This window comes from Rattus norvegicus, chromosome 1, assembly GCF_021556685.1.
Source record: "Rattus norvegicus strain SHRSP/BbbUtx chromosome 1, alternate assembly SHRSP_T2T, whole genome shotgun sequence".
NCBI lineage: Eukaryota > Metazoa > Chordata > Mammalia > Rodentia > Muridae > Rattus > Rattus norvegicus.
In genome coordinates this window covers 179,573,529-179,594,228 of record NC_141534.1, presented here as the reverse complement: position 1 = coordinate 179,594,228, position 20,700 = coordinate 179,573,529, and the positions used below count along the sequence as shown (strand labels likewise).

General features: G+C 46.6%; 1 protein-coding gene across 2 annotated transcripts in view; it reads right to left on the bottom strand.

Annotated features, from left to right (window-relative positions):
* Window positions 1-20,700, bottom strand: part of Parva (parvin, alpha) — a 161,949-nt gene that overhangs the window by 50,427 nt on the left and 90,822 nt on the right. The window contains exon 1 of one of the 2 annotated variants that reach the window (XM_087584913.1): window positions 19,501-19,677. Coding sequence (XP_087441039.1) covers window positions 19,501-19,528 — 28 coding nt within the window. The 5' untranslated portion in view covers window positions 19,529-19,677. 2 annotated transcript variants of the gene reach the window in all.

Sequence of the window (20,700 nt, the reverse complement as noted above, 5' to 3'; positions counted from 1 at the left end):
CATACATATTCTTTCCAAGTACCCCGGTTTACCAAATGGTTTAAGTTGAAATCTGGAGCACACCCTTGGCCTCTTTTCCCTTACCCTTTTTATCAAGCATATTGACTAGCAAGTTCTCTAGCCACTGCCCGCCCCACCTCCCAAAGCCTCTCCTCACCAACACTCCCCATGCCCAGTCCTGGCTTAAGCCACCATTGTCATCCATCTGCCCAGAAGATCCACCTCCTACCCAGGTGCTTTCTCTTGAATTTCTCTGCCCCCATCTTCTTGTCACTGTGCAGCCAGAATGTTCTATGAAATGCAAAGGAGCCCATCTAACTATCCTCCTCATTTCAACTCTCTTACAGTCCCTTATCACACACTGGACTCCATTATGACTTTCAAGACCTCTGCTCAGCCTTCTGCTGCCCTTAGAATTTCTCCATAGAATTGCCACCACTTGAAGAAAATACTGTAGGTATATATTTCCAACATTCCCCAAATCAGGATGATCAGGATGAAAGCTGGATAAAGATGTTTGCTTTGTCTGAGATAAGGAGGTCTAGCTGTAACTCAGGGGGGCCTTGGACCTACTATGTTGTGGTTTGCCCTGAAGTTACTGTCTTTTGATGCTAATTCCACTGCCCCAAGACAGCTGCCTAGTCAAGGGCTCAGAACTCAGGTGACTTCACCAGAACCACCTCTCCATTGAATTTGTAAAGTACTGGTGAGGGGCAGGTACAGGATAGAAGGAGGCCTGTCATTGGAGGAGAAGGAAGGATGGGTGGGAGAGAAGTTTGAAGGAAGAGGAGGAGACGAGAAAAGGGGGGGGGGAGGATGGAGAGAGGGGAGAAGCCATGGCAGGTGATGTTAAGATTCTGCTCTGTGTATTTGCATGTTGTTATTAATGTTCTCAAGGGATGGATGGTACCAGGCTTTGTATGTTTAAGTGGGCAATTATATTTTACCAATTGGATATAAGATTATTGTGTTGTGTGTTCTTTTATGTGGGGGTTTGAGTGTAGGAAAGTATGCGGCTGGGATGTGTTTCCGCCAAGATATCTAGCAGATATCTTGGGACACCACAGTGAGGACCCAGCGGGGTAAAAGACTATACTTTTTTATTTATATATTTTTACAACAACACTACTATGTAGCTGTTTTGTAACAACACCCCCGCCTCATATCAAAACTTTCTACCCTACAGGCAGTACCTTAAGCAGGAAGATGAAACAACTCAAAATAGCTTCAGGAAGTCCCTAAAACTGACCATAGTCACTAGGTATCCTCCTACCAGAACAAGTTAAAGAATCCCCCTGTGATGGTGTGCATAAGAATGATCCCAATAGGCTCATATATTTGAATTTTTAAACATCAGAGAATGGAACTACTTAGAAGGATTAGGATTGTGTTCTTGTTGGATTAAGCGTGGTCTTCTTGGAGGAAATGTGTCACTAGGGGTGGGCTTTAGATTTCAAGAGCCCAAGCCAGGCCCAGTGCCTCTCTCTCTTCTTACGGCCTGTGGATCTGGATGTAGAATTCTCAGCTACTTCTCCAGTACCATGTTTGCCTAAAGCCTTGAATCTGTAAGCCAGCCCAAAGTAAGATGCTCTCTCTTATGAGAGTTGCAGTGGTCACGGTGCTCCTTCACAGCAACGGAGAGTGACTAAGACACTCCCTCTGGCAAAGGAGAGCTGAGCCCAAAGAAGGCTCTGTGGCCAGACCAGCTGCCCGGAAGGAGTGAAACCAGCGCAGCTGCCCGGAAGGAGTGAAACCAGCGCAGCTGCCCGGAAGAGGTTTAGACCAACTGAGGCAGTTTACAACCTGTTGAGCTGCCTGCAGGCTGTGCGGTGTGCTTCCATTTCCCAACCTTGTGAGCTGTCACCCACACTGGGATGGGCTTCGGTGGTGCAGCTGTCTTTGAGTCACTTCTGTTCCTGTAGGTAACCAACCCTTCACCCATATTCCTGCAGATGGCCCCAATAAAACCCAGTGGTTCACCAAACTGGTTTTTGGCGATATCTATACTTCGGTCTGTCCTGGTTTCCCTATCTGGAGTGAGTAGATATGAGTATTACACCTCCCCAGGAAAAGTTTTTCACAGAGCAGTAGGCAAAAATGACCTTGAACTTTGGAAGCTCTGGCCTCTGCCTCTTGGTGCTAGGATCAGAAGCATATATTATCAGCTCTGTGGTTCTAGGGCACTGGGGGACCGAATCCAGGGCTTTGTGCATGCTAGGAAGGTAGCACTCTACCAACTGAATCTCACTCTAGCCAGGGGACACTTTGTCCTCTGTTTACTGTCAGACTCCCAAGAGTTCAGACAGCACAGTGCTTGGGAACTAGATGCCTAGATTCAAACTCAGGCTCTACCTCTTTCTAGCTATGTGACCTTGGACAAACCCCTTCATTTCCTGTGCCTCAGTTTCCTCATCTACAAGATGGGAGTGAAAATAATATTGACAACTTCCGAGGTCTATTGGGAAGATAAAATGAGTTTCCGGTCCCTTCAGCGAGCCACTACTGCTACTAAAGATGATATCTCTAACACTCTCTGTGCTTGGCGAGTATTTATTGGATAAGTAACTCTTATTCAAAGGTCACTCTTTGGGGCACAAGCTCGATGCACAGGCAGAATTTTCCCAAGGAGTTTTTAAAAAGCCTTCATGTTGTTGAGGTGGGGGATGGGGAGGTGGGAGCATGTTGGGTTGAAAGTCATTTACACTTTAGTCTGAACTTTAGCCTGACTGTGTGTATTATTGTGCACTTCTGAGATAAGCATTTGTAGCTTGTGTTTGTTTTGTTTTTTTGAGACAGGGTCTTGACAGGTAGCCCAGGCTGCCCCCCAGATTCACTAAGTAGCACATGTTGGCCTCAAACTTGCAGCAATCCTTCTGCCTCTGCTTTCTGGGTGCTGAGATTATAAACTCCTGATAAGTCTGCATTTTGTGAAGGAGGAAAATCCACATCTGTACAAAATGTAGCTAGAGCCAGTGTATAAACACATCGGTCTTTAAATATCTCCTTCTGACTAGAAAGATGATATTCCCAGTCAGGACTCCTAAAGGTGGGTCTGAATGAGGTCTCCCCTCTGAGGGCATTGTTCAGAAGGTTTTCAGATGAACACAGCTACAGTCAGAACTCCGCCCCTCTGGCCTGCCTCTTCAATTCACTCACAGAGACATAACAAGCCCAGAAGAAAGGCCGGGATATGCTTACAATTGGAAATGAGTATTTGGAAGAAACCATTGGGCAGGAACCCCATTCCCGTTCCATTAACCGCTGACTCAGAGCCAGTTGTTCGTAAAAACCAATATGCAAACTGCTCAGTCTGCGCCTGGCCCCCGCCCCACGAGGCCCCATTAGCAGCCACTTTCCCAAAACAGCCCGCCCGCCTTGGAAGGTTTCTTTCTATTCAACCCGAGCAGCGCCCAGCAGCAGCCCGCTTGCCAGTCCCAGAGCTTGGAAAGACAAAGGTCCGCGATTGAATTTTCTCGGCGCAGAATCTGAAGATGTTGTTTACTCTAGAATGGTCTGAAGCTCTCGCTCGGCCAGAGGGTGCAGTCTCTACCCGCTCACCCGCCCGCCATTAGTCATAACTTAATAAAAGCGTAAAGGGCTAGCTGAAGGGCAGGCTGCAAAGGCTCAGAGATTGCCTTATTTTACCCCAAGAAAAGGGGGGTTCTTCATCTCATTTTATTTTCTAGAAAGTGCCATCTGAAATGAGGTCCAGCTGGCCGGCTGAGGCAGACTGGAGATTTGAAGAGGTGGATTCAAATCCTGCTCTATTTTCTACTAGCTGTAGGATCTGCTGTGGCTTCCTGCAGTTAGGTCTGAAGTGATTCTCTCAGCAGTGACAGCATAGCTGACACTTCTGGTTTTCTCCAGTGTTAATTTTTTTTGGAAGACACCCCATTTTAGTCTAGGAGCCATCTGCCCCTCCTGGGTCCAGAGTGAGATCCTGACTGCTTCAAGTCAGTAGTGATGCTCCTCGCCCCTACCCAGGGGGCCATGTGATACAACTCTAGTCACTGAACTTTGAGTGGAAATAGTTCTAGGAGTTTTTAGGAATAATTTCCTTTTATTTAAGAAAGAGTCCCAAGAAGCAAAGTTTAGAACAGAGGCAGAAGGAACACCCATTCAGAGCCTGCCCCACATGTGGCCCATACATATACAGCCACCAAACTAGATAAGATGGATGAAGCAAAGAAGTGCAGACCGACAGGAGCCGGATGTAGATCTCTCCTGAGAGACACAGCCAGAATACAGCAAATACAGAGGCAGGCGAATGCCAGCAGCAAACCACTGAACTGAGAACGGGGCCCCCGTTGAAGGAATCAGAGAAAGGCCTGAAAGAGCTGAAGGGGCTTGAGACCCCATATGAACAACAATGCCAACCAACCAGAGCTTCCAGGGACTAAGCCACTACCCAAAGACTGTACATGGACTGACCCTGGGCTCTGACCTCATAGGTAGCAATGAATATCCTAGTAAGAGCACCAGTGGAAGGGGAAGCCCTGGGTCCTGCTAAGACTGAACCCCCAGTGAACTAGACTATGGGGGGGAGGGTGGCAATGGGGGGAGGATGGGGAGTGGAACACCCATAAGGAAGGGGAGGGGGAGGGGGAGGGGTTAGGGGGATGTTGGCCCGGAAACCAGGAAAGGGAATAACAATCAAAATGTAAATAAGAAATACCCAAGTTGATAAAGCTAAAAAATAAAAAATAAAAAAGAAAGATATTCACATAAAAATTTGATACTTCAAATAAAAGGAATAAAAATTAAAAAAAAAAAAAAGAGTCCCAGGGTAGGCAAATCTTTCTCCTCTTTGTTCCCTCACTGTTTCAGGCTATTATGGATAACTTTGCTATGGCCCTTTTAGAGACAAGAGGCGAGTTCGCCTGAAGAAGCTAACATGCGAAGTTGGCGAGAATGAAGGAAAGGGTGTGGGGCAGTTGCTGACACTGCTGAGCTGCTGCCCATGGAACCATCCCTTACTATGTAAACTGAAAAACACATGTGTTCTTGGACCAGGGACACTGTCTACCCAATCGGTGCATGGGAATTACGTGGATAGCATAGGTCTGTCATAGATGGTAACTTAACCTCCTTTTTCTCCCCATAAAGAACAGGATAGCCACAGGACTTGGTGAACCCTAAACTTCTATGCCTGAGAACCCCAAGAGCCCCAGGAGAGAAACACGTATGGAAATAAGAGTGAAGAAAGGTTTCTAAAGGTGAAGAGGGTTATGGGTAGAGCTTGCCTGGCACACATGAAGCCCTGGGGTTACACCTCTGGGCAGGGGTGAACGCAGCAACCCCAGCACTGGGGAAGGGGAGGCAAGAGGATCATAAGTTCAAGACCATACACAGCGAGGTTCCCTGTGCAGGATCCCTAATTATAGTCACTCAGCTGAGAAGCATCACTGAGTGCCTCTTCTGGAGCCTGGAGACATGCCCCACTTTGCTCCCAGGAGTGGAAAAGACAGGCCCAGGGGGACCATGCGACTGGTGTGCTGCACTCCAGGTGCCAGGTGGGAGCTTGTGTGGAATGAGGCTGACTTTGATGCTGAACACTGGGAAGTGGAGGGGTTCCTAGCAAAAGGGACATTTGAACAGGACGTTGGAACACCTACGTTGTCATTCAAAACCGGTATATCCTCAAAAAGCACTTATGTGTGAAAATAGGTTTGGGGAAACAGAGTAGGGGTTGAGGCAGTGGCAATGTCTGAACATTATGATGGAGTGAGCACGTTTAAGGAAGGGAAACAAGGGAGCTGCAGAGATGTGGATGGGCCAGAGTGTTAGAGCCTTGGGCTTAGTCATCCCGAGAAAGAAAGAGCTGAACGCCTCCAATGGAGGAGATATAGGGAATGTCACAAGGCTGCAGGGGGTGCCATTATCACTGCACAGGCTGACCACCCTCCCACACACTGGCAAGAACAACTGGAATTTGAAACTAAAAGTAGTGCCTTTCCGGTAACATCAAATGTAACACTTGGGGGAAACCAAACTAAATGTGAAGAGGATCAACATGTGGGCAATATAAACCTCTCAGCCAAAACCATAGGAAGGCATCTCCTTGTCATTGACAAACTGGTCCTGAAGCTCACAGCAAAGGCAGTACAGGTACTGACTATAGGTTTAAAGACACTCTAACGTTATCATAGTCAAAACAGGATGGCATTGAGAATAGCTTAATGGCACAGAACGGAGAGCTCAGAAACACACCCAAACAGCATCTCATGGATCCCTGGCTAACCTTGAACTTATCATATAGCTGAGTGTGGTCTTGAACTCCTGATCTTCCTGCTTCTACCTCCTAAGTTCTGGGCTTATAGGTGTGTTTCATCATACTTGATTTATGCCATGCAGGGAATGGAATGCAGGGTTTTGTGCATGCTAAGCATGCACTCAACACACTGAACTCCATCCAGGCATCCCCAGTTCACCTCTTGAAGACACAAAGGCAAATCCACTTAGAAAGCAGTCATTTAAACAAGGACCCTGCCTGGATTGGATGTCTGGAAGCAGGAAAGTCAACAAAGACACAGATTATAAACCTTTCCCCAAACTTGAAATAACTGTAGACCTAAATCTAAAGTATAACATCTTAGCCTCCCTGTCCCCCTCAAAAGAGAGGGACACACAGACCTTGGGTGTGGCAATGAATTTCTAAGATAAAAACAGTAAAAGGAAAATCTATGAACCTTGTTAAAATATCTGCTCTCTGCCGGACACTGCTAAAGCATGTGAAATGGGCTGGACAGTTGATGCAGTGGATACAGTGGTTGCCATGTGAGCCTGAGGGCCCGAGGTTGAATCCAGCACCTACATAGAGTTGGGTGTGGTACGACTCATCTGTAATGCTGTGCTCCTATGGGGAGATTCTAAGTGGAGATGGGGAGTTCCCAGAAGCTCATGGCTAGCCGGCATACACAGTGACAAAATGACAAACAGATCCTGTGTCAAACAAGGTACAAAGTGAGGATGACACCAGAGGTTGTCCTACAAACACTCAAGTATGCACATACAAATGTATGAACTCATACACACACACACATATGAACTCACACACATATACATACACACATATACACACACAAACACACACATGAGAATGGATAAGTCAAACTTGAAATAAAAATTATATTGGATTATAAGCAAAAGCATAAAACATCTAGGCATCCATTCTGATATAAACAACTAAATAAATGAATAGAGGGAGAATTTGCTGTAAAATTCCAGATAACCGCTGGGCTTAGTGGCATTCATCTTCAATCCCAGCACATGGGAGACAGGGGCAGGAGGGCCTTTGTCAGTTTGAAGCTAGCCTGGTGTACACAGTAAGTTCTAGAAGAGCCAGGCCCACATAGACCAGTGGTTCTCAACCTTCCTAATGCTGTAATTTTTAATACAGTTCCTGATGTTGTGGTGACCCCCCCCATCATAATTATTTTTGTTGTTACTTTGTAACTGTAATTTTGCTATTATTATGGACCATGATGTAAATATCTGTGTTTTCCAATAGTCTTAGACAAATCTTGTGATAGTGTCATTTGATCCCCAAAGAGGGTCATGACCCACACAGGTTGAGAACCACTGGCATAGATCAACTTTATCTCAAAAAAAAAATCCACTTAACTTAGTAAATCTTCGTGGTTTAAACTGGGGCACAATTCCCCATTCCTTAGTTGTGGGTTGTGTCAGCAACGTCCCTCATTTTACAGTACTGTACAGAAAGGAGGGACAAGGCCTGGCTTTACCCTGACATGCTGCCTCAGTCACACTCCAAGTCAACTTTAACAGCCATGCGGGCTGCTGAGACTGCACGCTGTGGGCATGATGAGGTCAAAATGCTACTTTGCCTTTTCTTCTCAGAAGTCGCATTCCAAAACCTAATGAGGAGAGAGAGGTCAGGCGTATCTCAGTAGAAGGAAAACCAAAAAAACACTTGGCCAGGGGCTGCAGAAATGGTGTATTGGTTAAGTACAGGACCTGATTTCAAGTCCCAGCACCCACACGATGTCTCACAATCAGCTCTAACTCCAGTTCCAGGGCCTCTGACACCTTCTCCTGGCCATCGCTGGTACCAGGTATGAATATTGTATACAAACATACATGCCAGCAAAACACTCATACATATTAAGAGATAACAAACAAAACCAAAAAAGGACAATGTTAACAACAGCAACAGGACAACCCTCAAACACTTGGCTGGTTCTCCTCAGAACTGTCAAGGTCACCATACACCAAGTCTGCGAGATTCACAGCCAAGGGGATCTTAAGAGAGGATGGGATTGGCTACAGTGTCCCACCTCTGTGATCCCAGGGTTTGGGAAGTCAGGGCAAGAGGATCAGGAGTTCAAGGCCAGCCTTAGGCTCACAATGGGTTTAAAGTGAGCTAGAGAACATGAGCTTCTCTTTCCAAAAATCACAAACCAGGGCTAGCAAGATGACTCAGCAGGTGAGGGCATTTGCTGACTGGGACCTACATAGCAGAAGGAGAGAGCTGACTCCCGAAAGTTGTCCTCTGACTTCCACATGTCAGCCACACGCACTCCCGAACCACATTAAATAAATGTAAAAAAGTAATATTAAAATGACCAAAACTAAACCACTACAATGCTGAACTACAATTCTAACAAGCATACTGTATTTAACAATGTAAGTTGGAAGTGTGGGAGCTCGGGGTGGGATGTGAGGAAAGTGTACATCTCTGCAGATTTTTCGTGACTCTAAAACTATGCCAAAAGAATATTTGAAAAAGCTAATATGAATTTACTAGTTGTGCTGGCCAGTTTTATATTAACTTGACAGAAGCAGAGTCATCTGAAAGGAGGAAACCTCAATTGAGAAAATGCCTCCATAAGAGGTAGGTGTTTTCTTAGTGATATGGGAAGACTCAGCCCATTGTGGGTGATGCCATCCCTGGGCTGGTGGACCTGGGTTCTGTAAGAAAGCAGGCTGAGCAAGGCATGATGAGCAGGCCAGTAAGCAGCACTCATCTATGGCCACTACATCAGCTCCTGCCTCTAGGTTCCTGCCCTGTCTGAGTTTCTGTCCTGACTTCCTTCCATGATGAAAAGTGTTGTGGAAGCGTGAGTCAAATAAACCTTTTCCTTCCCAAGTTGCTTTAGTCATGGTGTTTCATCAAAGCAATAGAACTGTTGAAGACACAACTGTTGAAGAAAAAGATACAACATTCATGGGATGAAGATAGAAAGAAAGAAACACATAATTCTATGGGACCCATAGGTTTCCTCCCTTCTAGAGTTTTCTAGATGCATCTGTACAGAAGACAACACTCCAAGATTATCACAAAAATCCCACAAACAAGGGCTATACTCACTCAAGAGCCCAAGAAGCCAGGCAGAAAGCCCACAGTCCAGGACTGTGATGTAACGGCCCCACTTCACTGTCAACGTGACCGGATTTAGAATCACCACAGAGACACACCTCTGAGTGTGTCCCTATGGGGGTGTTTCCAGATAGGTTTAACTGCGGAGGGAAGATCCACCCTAGTGTTGACATCACCACCCTATGCACTTTGGAGCCCAGACTGAACACAGAGGAAAAGGGGGGAAGGAAAAAAGGGGGAACTGAGTTCTAGCCTTCATTTCTTCTCCCCATCCTCACACTCAAGCCACCGAGTCGTCCCCGCCATGACGTACTTGCACCTTCAATTGTGAGCCACAATACTTCCTTAAGCGGCTCGCCAGGTGTTTTGTCATGACAACGAGAGGAAGAAGCAACCAAATAGAATGTCTGCAGGGACAATGAAGAGCTTCCTCCTTGCTTAAGGATGCTCAAGAGACCATTTTCACTCTGCAGGACAGGGGTGGGTGCGTCTCACTGGTGGATCTCTCACTGAAGGCTCATAGCCCCGATGGGGATTTTTGTGTCCAGAATTTCTGGACTAGTTTTTCGTTGCTGCATAAGCAAACAACTAGAAACATGGTGGTAGGTTAGAAGACCAGTGTGGATCTCACTGAGTTAAAGTGGAGACATCAGTGAGGCTTCACACTCCTGTGGGATTCTAGGGAGACTGTGTTCTCACCCCTTTGCCCACATTCCTTATCTTTTGGTTCATACCATCTCTAAAGCTAGAACTGGGAGGAGAGGGGTGGATTTTCTGGTTGCATCTCTCTGACCCTTCTGTCTCCCTCGTCCACTTTCAAGTACCTTGTGCTTCTACTAGATCTACCTGGGTAATCCAGCATGGACTTCCCACCCAAATCCAAACCATAATCTTCAATCCCCTTTTTCACATAAAGCACTTGGTCAAAGATCTCCAGGGAGTCAGGGCCTGGGTATCTCTGAAAAGACCATATTGCCTACAATGGATTTTCCCCATGGATCAGGGAGATTCTCTTCTCCCCTTGCCTTTCATTCCAGCATACGGGTTCACTTCCCTCCTTGGGAGATTGCCAAGGGAAAAGGCAAAGCCCTGGTCCTGCCCACCCAGTCCCTCACACAAGGGAAGCTCTATTCTTTTCAACAAAAAAATGATACTTGTTTTTACAACTATCATAGATGAGGCAGGAATCAATCCTTGGCGACCTTAACTCAATGCCAGAGTAGAATCACATGCTCCTATACTCCGTCTAACCATTTAATCACAAAGGTCCTGGGAACACACACACACACACACACACACACACACACACACACACACACACACACACCATAAAAAATAAAAACCATAGGGAGAGACTGGCACTATGACAGGAAGGGGTGGAAGGATACATAGTCTTTCGTCTTAAATTTTCCAGCAGTTTTTAATTTGGTCGGCTTTGTAGCTGCTGCAGAGTTGGAAGGTAGCCAAGCAATGACCCAGGGCATGATTTTATTCTTCCGCCCAGCACGTGATACAGCTGCCCTCCAATTGCTGACAAGCTTAAAGGGAGAGGGCAGAACACAACTACTGGTCGGTTCCAGGCAGTCAAAACTGTGAATGGAAACATTTGTTGAGGTCTTAAGTAAGCCACGAGAATTCAATTGAAACAGGACAAGGCAAGGAGGGGCCAGGGGAACAATACATCAGTGGGATGTGTGTGTGTGTGTGTGTGTGTGTGTGTGTGTGTGTGTGTGTGTGTGTTCCATGCAATGGCCTGTTGCTTCTTTAGACTGGGAACCACACGACTGCCTTGCCTTTAAAGTCTACCCATGGCTGGTGAAATAGCTCAGCAGGTAACAGTGCTTGCTGCCAAGCTGGATGACATTCGTTCAATCCCCAGGACCCACAGAATGGAAGGAGAGAACCAATTCCAGAAAGTTGGCCTTTGACTTCTACACACACAATGGTATGTTCCAGCGCGCACGCGCACTCTCTCTCTCTCTCTCTCTCTCTCTCTCTCTCTCTCTCTCTCTCTCTCTCTCTCTCTCTCTTCCTCATTTAAGGGAGCTTTGAAAATAAAAACCAGGGTATGGGAGCTATCTGTAGATGCTGGACATTTAGGGAGTTTCCAGATTTGGGGAGCAGCAGCAGGGTCTGTCAACTTGAAAGGGTGGAGGATGAGCTTAGTTGACACAATGCTTGCCTGACACAGATGAGAACCTGTGCTTGATCTTTAGTACTGTCTTAGTCAGGCCTGGGTACAGATCTAAAATCCCAGCCCTCAGGAGGTGGAAGCATGAGACTCAGGCATTGCCATCCTTGACTACATACTGAGTGTGAGGTCAGCCTGGGTCACGTGAGACTCCGTTGTGAAAGGAGGTGGGGGTCAGATGCTGGACTAAGGACCATAAGAGGCGATAATCTTTGCCCTCATATGTGGTAGTTTATCCTTACCAGATAGCAGGAGATGAATCCCACAGAAGCTGTTTGGATTAAGAGTCAGGGGCCTTGTAGAAAACACCACTCAGAGATCTCCCATCAGCCCAGCCCCCAGCCCCACCTCTCTCCACATTGTCAGGCTATGTGAGATACAAGCTATGGGGCTCCAGGAGCTAGACCCTGGCAGAAAAGTGGAGGGATTTAATTACACTGAGACCTACATTGCTTCCTACAGGTGAGCCAACATAGAGGTGGCTGTGGGTACCTCTGAGGTATGAGGTGCAAACTTCTATTGTACCCATGGGGGTGCTCAAGACCTCTCATCTCCCAAGACAATCTCCCTCCCAGATTGGTGGGAGATAAGAGTATATTTTTAAGAAGAAATTTGAGAAGGGTGCTTTTTTTTTTCTCTCTCCAACTACAGAGCAAAAAGGAACAGACTAGACCTGAAGTTGAACCCTGTTCTTTATGTTTTGACATTAGGCCTATGCCAATTCTTCTGGCTCCATGACATGACCATACCTGAGTGTCTAATTCTGTCCTGACCTTACCCAGGTTGACCTGAGAATGCCAAGTTAAACTGAGTAGGCTGCTTGCTTTCATCAGTCTTGCAACCTCTTGAGGAAGCTTCTGAGGGTGGAGAGAGAGGCCAGGTCCTGTGCTGGCTGCTTCCCAAGTATCAGTTTCTCCTTTACAATCCTCTGGGGAACAGAGTTGAAGTTCAGAGCTAGTTCAGCCCATTGTCACGGCCTCGGGGCTGCCTGCTGTCTGATGGAACAACAATGTGTATAACAATGTGTATAACAATGTGTATAACAATGTGTATAACAATGTGTATAACAATGTGTATAACAATGTGTATAACAATGTGTATAACAATGTGTAACTGTCAACCTGACCCAAACAGACTCACTTGGGAAGAATCTCAACTAGGGACTGCCCACACTGGGTTGAACTGTGAGCATGTCTGTGTGACACTGCCTTAATTAAGTTAACTATTAGGGGGAAGACTCAGCCCACTGTGGGCAGCACTATTCCTTAGGCAGGGATTCTTGAACTGTGTAAGAGTGGAAATCTGTAGCTGAACACAAGCAAGTGAGCTATCCTGGGTGCGTTTATTTCTCTGTGTTCTAGACTATGGGTGTAATGATAGCTGCTTCAAGCTCCTGATGCCTTGAGTACTCTACAAGGGACAGTAACCTGAAAATCTGAAAATAAAAGAAACCCTATCTCCCTTAAGTTGCTTTTGTCGGTGCATTTTTTTTTTAAACCACAGGGACAGGAGGTACTGAATGTCTGCTCATTCCTTTTTCCTGTTTTCAATGGCTGTGCACTGATATAATGCACAGTTCTCTAAGAGAGAACAAGTCCTTGGCTTGGAAGTCACAGCCCACAGACACTCCAAGTCTAGGGTGCCGAGGGCTGCCCTGGAAGAACTCCAAGCGGCATGAGAACACCAGGGTGTCCAGAAAGAACCAGATGGGGAAGAGGCATGGACTTCACAATAAAGGTGGCATCAGATCTATTTGCAATTACACACCTGTGTGCATATCTGAAGAACACCTGTATCTACCATGATTCCAAAAGGCCCAAGGATCGTCCACCAGCATCTGCCAGCATCCGAAACACAATGAATGCTTAACATGCATTTGCTGAATGAGTGAACAGGATGGCAACGTGGGCCGCTGGGCTGCTCTCCCCATCCAGCAGAGACCTGAAGCCAAATAAACAGCTTGACTTTTTACATCAGCATTAGTTCCTCAAAGGTCTGCACTTCCAGAGGGGACGGAAGGGACGAAGGACCAAGGCATCCACGGAGGAGCAGAGTTGGCGATATTTGCCCATCCAGAACACGGGAGTCAAGGAAATGTAGTATGAGGCAATTGTACGTATCATTTTGACCCCCCTTGGTGCTAGATAAAGTCCTGTCCAGACCCAGAAATTCAGAGAGGATGGCACCAGAAATGGCACAGGCTGCCAGTCTCTGCACCACGAGAGCCACCACAGCTCCCTGGTTATTTATCGTTTTTTCAAAACCAGCAACCCATGTTGACAGCAAATCTGTACAGAAAAATCTATTAAAAGAAATTGTGGTGAGTCGAGCTGCTTTAACTGTCTGCCGTTCTGCTGATTGCGGGCCCTGCACCTCCCCTGAGCCTGCCTTCTGTACAACCTTCCATTTGATTCAATTCAATGGATAATTACGGAGTCTCAACTCTGTGCAAGGCAATGCACTGGGAACCTCATTCCAGTAGCATCCGCAAGCACAGGGTGTGATTTAACTCAGAGGCAGAAATGAGCGCATACAAAGAAGTGCAGAGCAGCAAAGGCCACAGGATATTACATTACAAAGGCCATTTCAAAGAAACTTATGTTGAACCTGTGTGAGCGGGCGTGGGATAGCTGGTACCACACACTATGCATCTATTCGAACATACATTTAGCATCTGTGGGGAGCACCGTTCCTGGGTCACAGTGATGGTCAATCTTGACTGTCTACTTGAGGAGTTACTGTGGAAACATACCTCTGGTTGTATCTCTGAGGCTATTTCCAGAAAGGCTTACCATATCCCTATATGTAGAGGCATGATCTTATGGACTGGGGTACCAGAATGAATGAAAAGGAGAAACTACAGCATCCTCTCAGTGCTTTCTGGCTGGATGAAATGTGACCAGCTGCCTTCCCTGCTATGAAGGGCTGCAGCCTACGTTGTGAGTCAAAGTAAACCCTTCCTTCCTTCTTTAAGAAGCGTTTGTCATAGCCGCAAAAGAGTAACTCATACAGCCACGGCTCCATCTGGAGTGAAGAGACCAAAGGAGAAACTGCCCCCCCTGCTCACAAGGAGGCGAGAACACCTCAGAGGAGGAGGCACTTCAGTGGCTTCAGGAGTTCAGCAGGGGCTGGGAAGATGAGAAAGGACAGGCTGGAGGCTGGCATGACCATGCGTGTCATCACAGAGTGAAGCCAGAATGTGCAATCTGCGGGTTTAGCCCTGAAAACAGTGCCCAGGCCCTTGATAAGAAAAAAACAGTTTTGCAAGTTTGAAGGGTGACTCTGAAAACGTTCTCCAGAGGCTGAGGACAAAACTCTTCTGTAAATTTCTAGCCGAGCAAGGATGAAGATGTGAGTTTGATCTCCAGCATTCTTAGTAAAAGCTTGCATAATGGTTTGTACTCGTAATTCCAATGCTAGAGAGGTGTAGACAGGTGGATCCCTGGGGCTTGCTGGCCTGCCAGCCAACTTAGCTGAATCATGAGTTCCCGGAAAGCCAGGAACCTTCACAAATAAAAAACAAGGTGGGGAGCGATTGAGGAACACATCCAAGGTTGACCCCTGTCCTCTACATGCACATGTACTTGCACACACACACACACACACACACACACACACACACACACACACACACACACACGAGTAGGGGTGGGGCGGTGAGAGGGAGAGAGAAGCCTCCAGGGAATCCAGCCAAGTAGAAGTCTAGTCCAGGACGCATGCTCCCATGATAAGGCAGACTGAGTTGCTCTGGCCTTTGGAGACAGCAGACCCTGGATGAATCCTAGCACGGTCTCTCGACTTACTCCCTTTCCAGAATGGGAATCCTATCACTTAGCTCACCGACTGGCAATGAGCTCCCATGACATGGCGCATATAAAATGCCCAGCAGAACCCATCTCCCTGAGCGCTCAGTACCCGCTCACTTGCCCTTTCACCACCCCTCGTCAGTGTGTGCCTCCTAATGGGTGACCACTAGGAGAGACAGAGCGGCTTGCCAGGGACGATCTAATGGGCTAAGAGTGCCTCGGAGAGCCATCTGGGCTGGAAAACCAAGTGAGAGGAAGCTGTAAGAAAGGAACACCCCTGCCCTTGGGTGGACTGTGACAAGGTGATGAGCAAGGGGCAGGCTCACACAAGGCTCCACAATGTGAAAAGATGCTTTGGGACACGGGGCACAGTGGAGCACCCAGACATGGAGTGAGGTGCCATATGATGGCTGTGACAGAGTCTGAAGGGAGGATAGTCAGGGGGAAAGAATAGCATGTGAAAGGCAGAGTGGAGACTGAGGGTTGAGATGGCTGTCATGGAAGTCAGTACAGCCATTACTTGTGGCCGTGGTTAGGCTGAACTTCAGAAGTGGGCAAATGATATCCAACGGCTATAGCACTTGGGCTGTATAAGTCAAGATCAATGCCATTGAGAGAAGGGCTGACTCCAGACCAGAGACACGGGATGAGCCTGGGTTATCTGACTTGTAGAAGCCTATCAGCTGTGGGCTTCTATCAGCTACCGAAGAGCAGTCTGGCTTTGGCTGGCCAAAGGCAGAAAAATTAAACACCAACAAAGACAGAGATGGCAACGGACTGAAATAGATCAGCTGCATGTAAACCCAAGATTAATAATGGATTATTATTAATAGTAATAACCTAGGGAACCAGGGAGGTGTCTTAGTTGGGAAAGTGCCTCCTGCACAAGCATGAGGACCTGAGTTCAAACCCCAGCACCCCTGTGAAAATCCAGCGTGGCAACTGGTTCTTGTGATCCCAGTGTGAGGTGGGGACAAGAGGATGGCTGGGGCTCACTGTCAGCCCCTGTAAGTCGGTGAGAGAGCCTGTCTCAAAAAAGAAGCACAATGCTGGGGGCTCTAGTTCCAGATCTGGGAGAATTTATAAGCAGTTTCAGCTAACTAATGATGGTCCAATGCCCCAACAGACCAGCTATCCAAATAACAACCACTATTGGCTCCCTGAATCACAAAAAGAGAGGCAAGGAGGAGTAAGGCTTCTTCCCACCCTCCCTCAGAGACAAAGCTATGCTGACCCCACTCCCCAGCAAGCTTTGGAAAGGCAGGGGCAGGATAAATAAGTCCAGCCACACCACCACCATCCAAATAGCAGACTCCAGGCTGTTAGAAACTCTATAGGTTTCTCCAGAAAAAACAAAAAACAAAAAACAAAACAAAACAAAAAAAAAAACCCAAAAACTGCAAAGACTCAAAAGAACAGAGCGGGGAGCCACCAATTCCAGTGTAGTTTTTGTTGTTGTCATCTTACATATTGATTCCAGCATGCTGGAAAAGTAATTACTAAATGATCAAAACGTGGAAAATGAAAGGCTGAAAATGTTAAGGAATTGATTTTTTTCCTTATATAATTTTTTAAAATAAAAAATCCTTCTACAATGAAATAAATCACTTTTGTGGTACCTTGAAATATAAATTTTAAACATTAAAAAACCATACCTAAATAAATGGTAAAAAATTAAGCCTTTATGATAACATAAAATTATTATTATTATTATTATTATTATTATTATTATTAGCAGCAGTAGTAGTAGTAGTATATTGGGATCTAATCCAAGTTAACTTTCCAATGGAGATGGGAGATGAATCAAGAAGTATCAAGATCAAGGTTGGCTGGGTAGTGAGGGCACACGCCTTTAATCCCAGGACTCAGGAGGCAGAGGCAGGTGGATCTCTGTGAGTTCAAGGCCAGCCTGGTCTACAGAGTGAGTTCCAGGACAGCTAGGGCTACACAGTGAACCCTGTCTCAAAAAACAAAGTAAAGATCATTGGTTCATGGTGAATTGATTGACAGATTTACTTGGGGGGGCGGGGAATCACTATCCTTTCTGCGTTTGTGTGTGTTTTATATTGTCAGTTGTTTTCTATAATTTCTCAATTAAAAAGATGTCGTCTTTTTGAGGCAAAGTCTTACATGTAACTGCATCTAGTCTCAAAGGCTCTGCCATTCTCCTACCTCAGCTCTCCCAGGGCTTGGATTGTAGGCATCTGCCATCATACCCAGGCCTTTTTTTCTTTTTCCTTTTAATGGCCCTTTGGAGTGATGAGCAGATGTAAGGCAAAGGTTTGTTTTCAAAACCAAGGAGGCAGATGAGAGCAAGCCACTTGCCACACTTACAATAATGCCAGGCTGAAAAAGAAATCTGGGAAATGGCTCAGCATGGGGTCTGGGGTTCAGATCCCCAGGACTCATGAGAGGGCCAGCTGCACATGGTGGCCCACCCATAATCCCAGTGTATGAGGGGCAGAGACAGGGGCTTCCTGAAGCAAACAATCTAGGTTCCCTAGACAAACAATGAGCTCTTGGTTCAATTGAGAGATGCTGCCTCAGTCGAGCAATCGGGGAAGACACCCAATGCCTTCACACACACACACACACACACACACACACACACACACACACACACACACACACCAACCACAATGAAGGAAGTACACGCAGCAGTGAAAATCTTCACATATAACGACCTCACCAATACGTAATATATACTCATCAATGTACTCAAGAGAAGCTAAGAAATATGTCAATTGCAATTTAAGGTTTAAAACTTTTTTAAAGGGGCTGGGGATTTAGCTCAGTGGTAGAGCGCTTACCTAGGAAGCACAAGGACCTGGGTTCGGTCCCCAGCTCCGAAAAAAAGAACCAAAAAAAAAAACTTTTTAAAAAAGATTTTTAAATTTATTTACTCGTGTGTGTGTGTGTGTGTGTGTGTGTGTGTGTGTGTGTGTAGATGTCAGAGGACAACTTCCATCATGTGGTTCCCCGGATTACACTCAGGACATCAAGCTTGGCAATTAGCACCTTTGCTCGTCAACCCACCTCACCAGCCCAAGTGCAATTTTTATGAAGAAAGAGATTACAGATAACTGGCAATTGCTTAGGAAATATTCGCTGCTCTCTAAGGGTACCTGGGGAAACAACACTGAAGTGCCACCTATGGGTGGTGTGGCCCCTCTCACCACCTTCTTTCCCAGGGCCATCCCAACGCCAGGGTGACACTTGTCCTGCTCAGGGAGGGACCTCTGGAACTTAGTAGTGGACTCCATACCTCCTGTCTCCTCTCTTCTGCCTAAGCAGTCATCCTCTCTGGTTGGGACTTTCAGCACAAATGGCTTCCTGGAGGGGTGAATAGTGACTTCATACATGATAGACTTCATCACAGACAGAAGCAAAGAGAACCCCAAGGGAGCCGATATTCTCCTACACATCTTTAAGGAGGCCAGGAAGACCTCCTGGATTTTCACTAACCATGGTCTTTAGAACTTGGATCAAGAAGCACAAACAGATGCAACCCAACAGATGCAGTCTGTCAAACATCCTAGGATGTTTCTGCCCAGTCAGAGACCCGAATGTGAGCTTTCAAGCCGTTTTACTATAGAAGGAAAATTTTGCCAACAACCTTGCACACCCATCAATCAAATGCACAGGGCTCCTGTTGGAACTGAGCCATCCTAAACCAGGTGGGAGAATTGCATCGAAAGCTCTCAAGAACGGGATCCTTGCGTTCTTTATCTTCCTGCCACCAGAGACAATCGAGACACTTGCTCTGCCCCAGCAATGGAGGAGAGCTGGCAGACATATCCTGGGAAAAGCAGTTAGCAGGAGACAGCTCACAGAGAGGCACACACACATTTCTCTGTGCAGTGCAAGTCCAAGCTTCATTTAGGAGTGGAGGATGAATATGGCCTAACTGGTTATTGATTGCCTTGCCTAAGTCCTGCACTCCCTACCTATCTATTTATCTCATTCCCCACCCCTCCACATTTTCCCTAACAGCCAGTCTGACCACCTTAGACAGAAAGTCCTGTGTGCATACATGCACATCCTTCAAGAGAATGAAGGGAATGGCTTCATCTCAGAAACCCAAATGCAAGGAGCTGGCCAAGGCACTCCTGACAGATTTACCCCCACCTACCAGGTTCAACTCTGTCCATGTTTGGTCCTACCTTTAGGGCAAAGTGCCCCGCAGCCCATGGTCTAACACTGTAGCCACAGTCATCGTCTCTTCTGTGCAGCTGCCCTCTCTCTGTGGGGTCCCCTGTGGAGGTCTGCAAAGCTATGGATAGGATCCTTCTCAGAGCTTCCTGAGGAGGCTGCTGCTTGCCTAGAACGATTGGGAGCACAGCCTCGGCTGAGCACCCGTGGCTGCCTATATAATTTAATATGATGCCACTTGAGACTTGTGGATCTGCTGAAGAGCAAGCAGGATCCTGTCTCCTGCCTCTTGGCAACGGAGATGTGGACTGCCTGTTTGTTTCTGCTCTGTTGGGGTATATATCTCAAGTGATGGGTAGAGACAGGGCAGGCACCAGTAGAAGGCTTGTTGCCCTTTTTTAGGGGGTCAATGCTGGGAGCCACTCCACACAGGATCTTCTGAAATTTCTTATCCCCTTACAGACTAGAAGTCGTGAGTGTAGGCAGAAGCAAGGTATAGGTACAATTAGGTGATTCCAGCCAGCTCTGGGCATGCAGTGGTCATGTGGTACCCCCAAAGGTTTCTCTCAATAGTTATGTGGGTGCTGCACTAAGCTTATGGATAGGACAACTAAGGTGATGGAACCCCCAAAGACACATTTGTAAGTTCAGATCTGTGTTAAAGAAAAGAAAACCCTGTTGGGTTTTAGATGCTTGTCACTGTGGTTCATGGAGTTTGCTGCTTGTTCTGTTTGATGCAGAATCTGGGTAGGAGAGGCAGGCTATACCACTCATCAGCACCATTTGCAGACAGAGTAGTGAGGTGACTGGCATTGGTACTGAACTTGGTACCAAGATGCTTGGACTATAAAGGCAGGGTGTAGCAGAGATGACCACTACTAAGGCCTGTCTACTGGGGCCCTGCAAAGGTCTCCCTGTCTTAGGCATGGGGACAGACGGAGCAAGTTAATGACAATGGTCTTGTTAATGAGAGTAAGAATAATCCCTAGACAGCTCATCTGTCCCCTGAACCTATTAGAGAAATTTTCATTCTTTATAGCATCTGATCTTGAAGGCCAAGGTGTGGACTGTTCTGGAAGGTGATGCTACAGACAGTGTATCTTCTGAGGTCTGGATACGTTCTCCACGCATAAAAAGAAGGTTAGGTCTAAAGGACCTGATACCTAGGATTCTCTTCTCTGGCTGGTCTGTTGTTCTAGACAGTGGAGGAA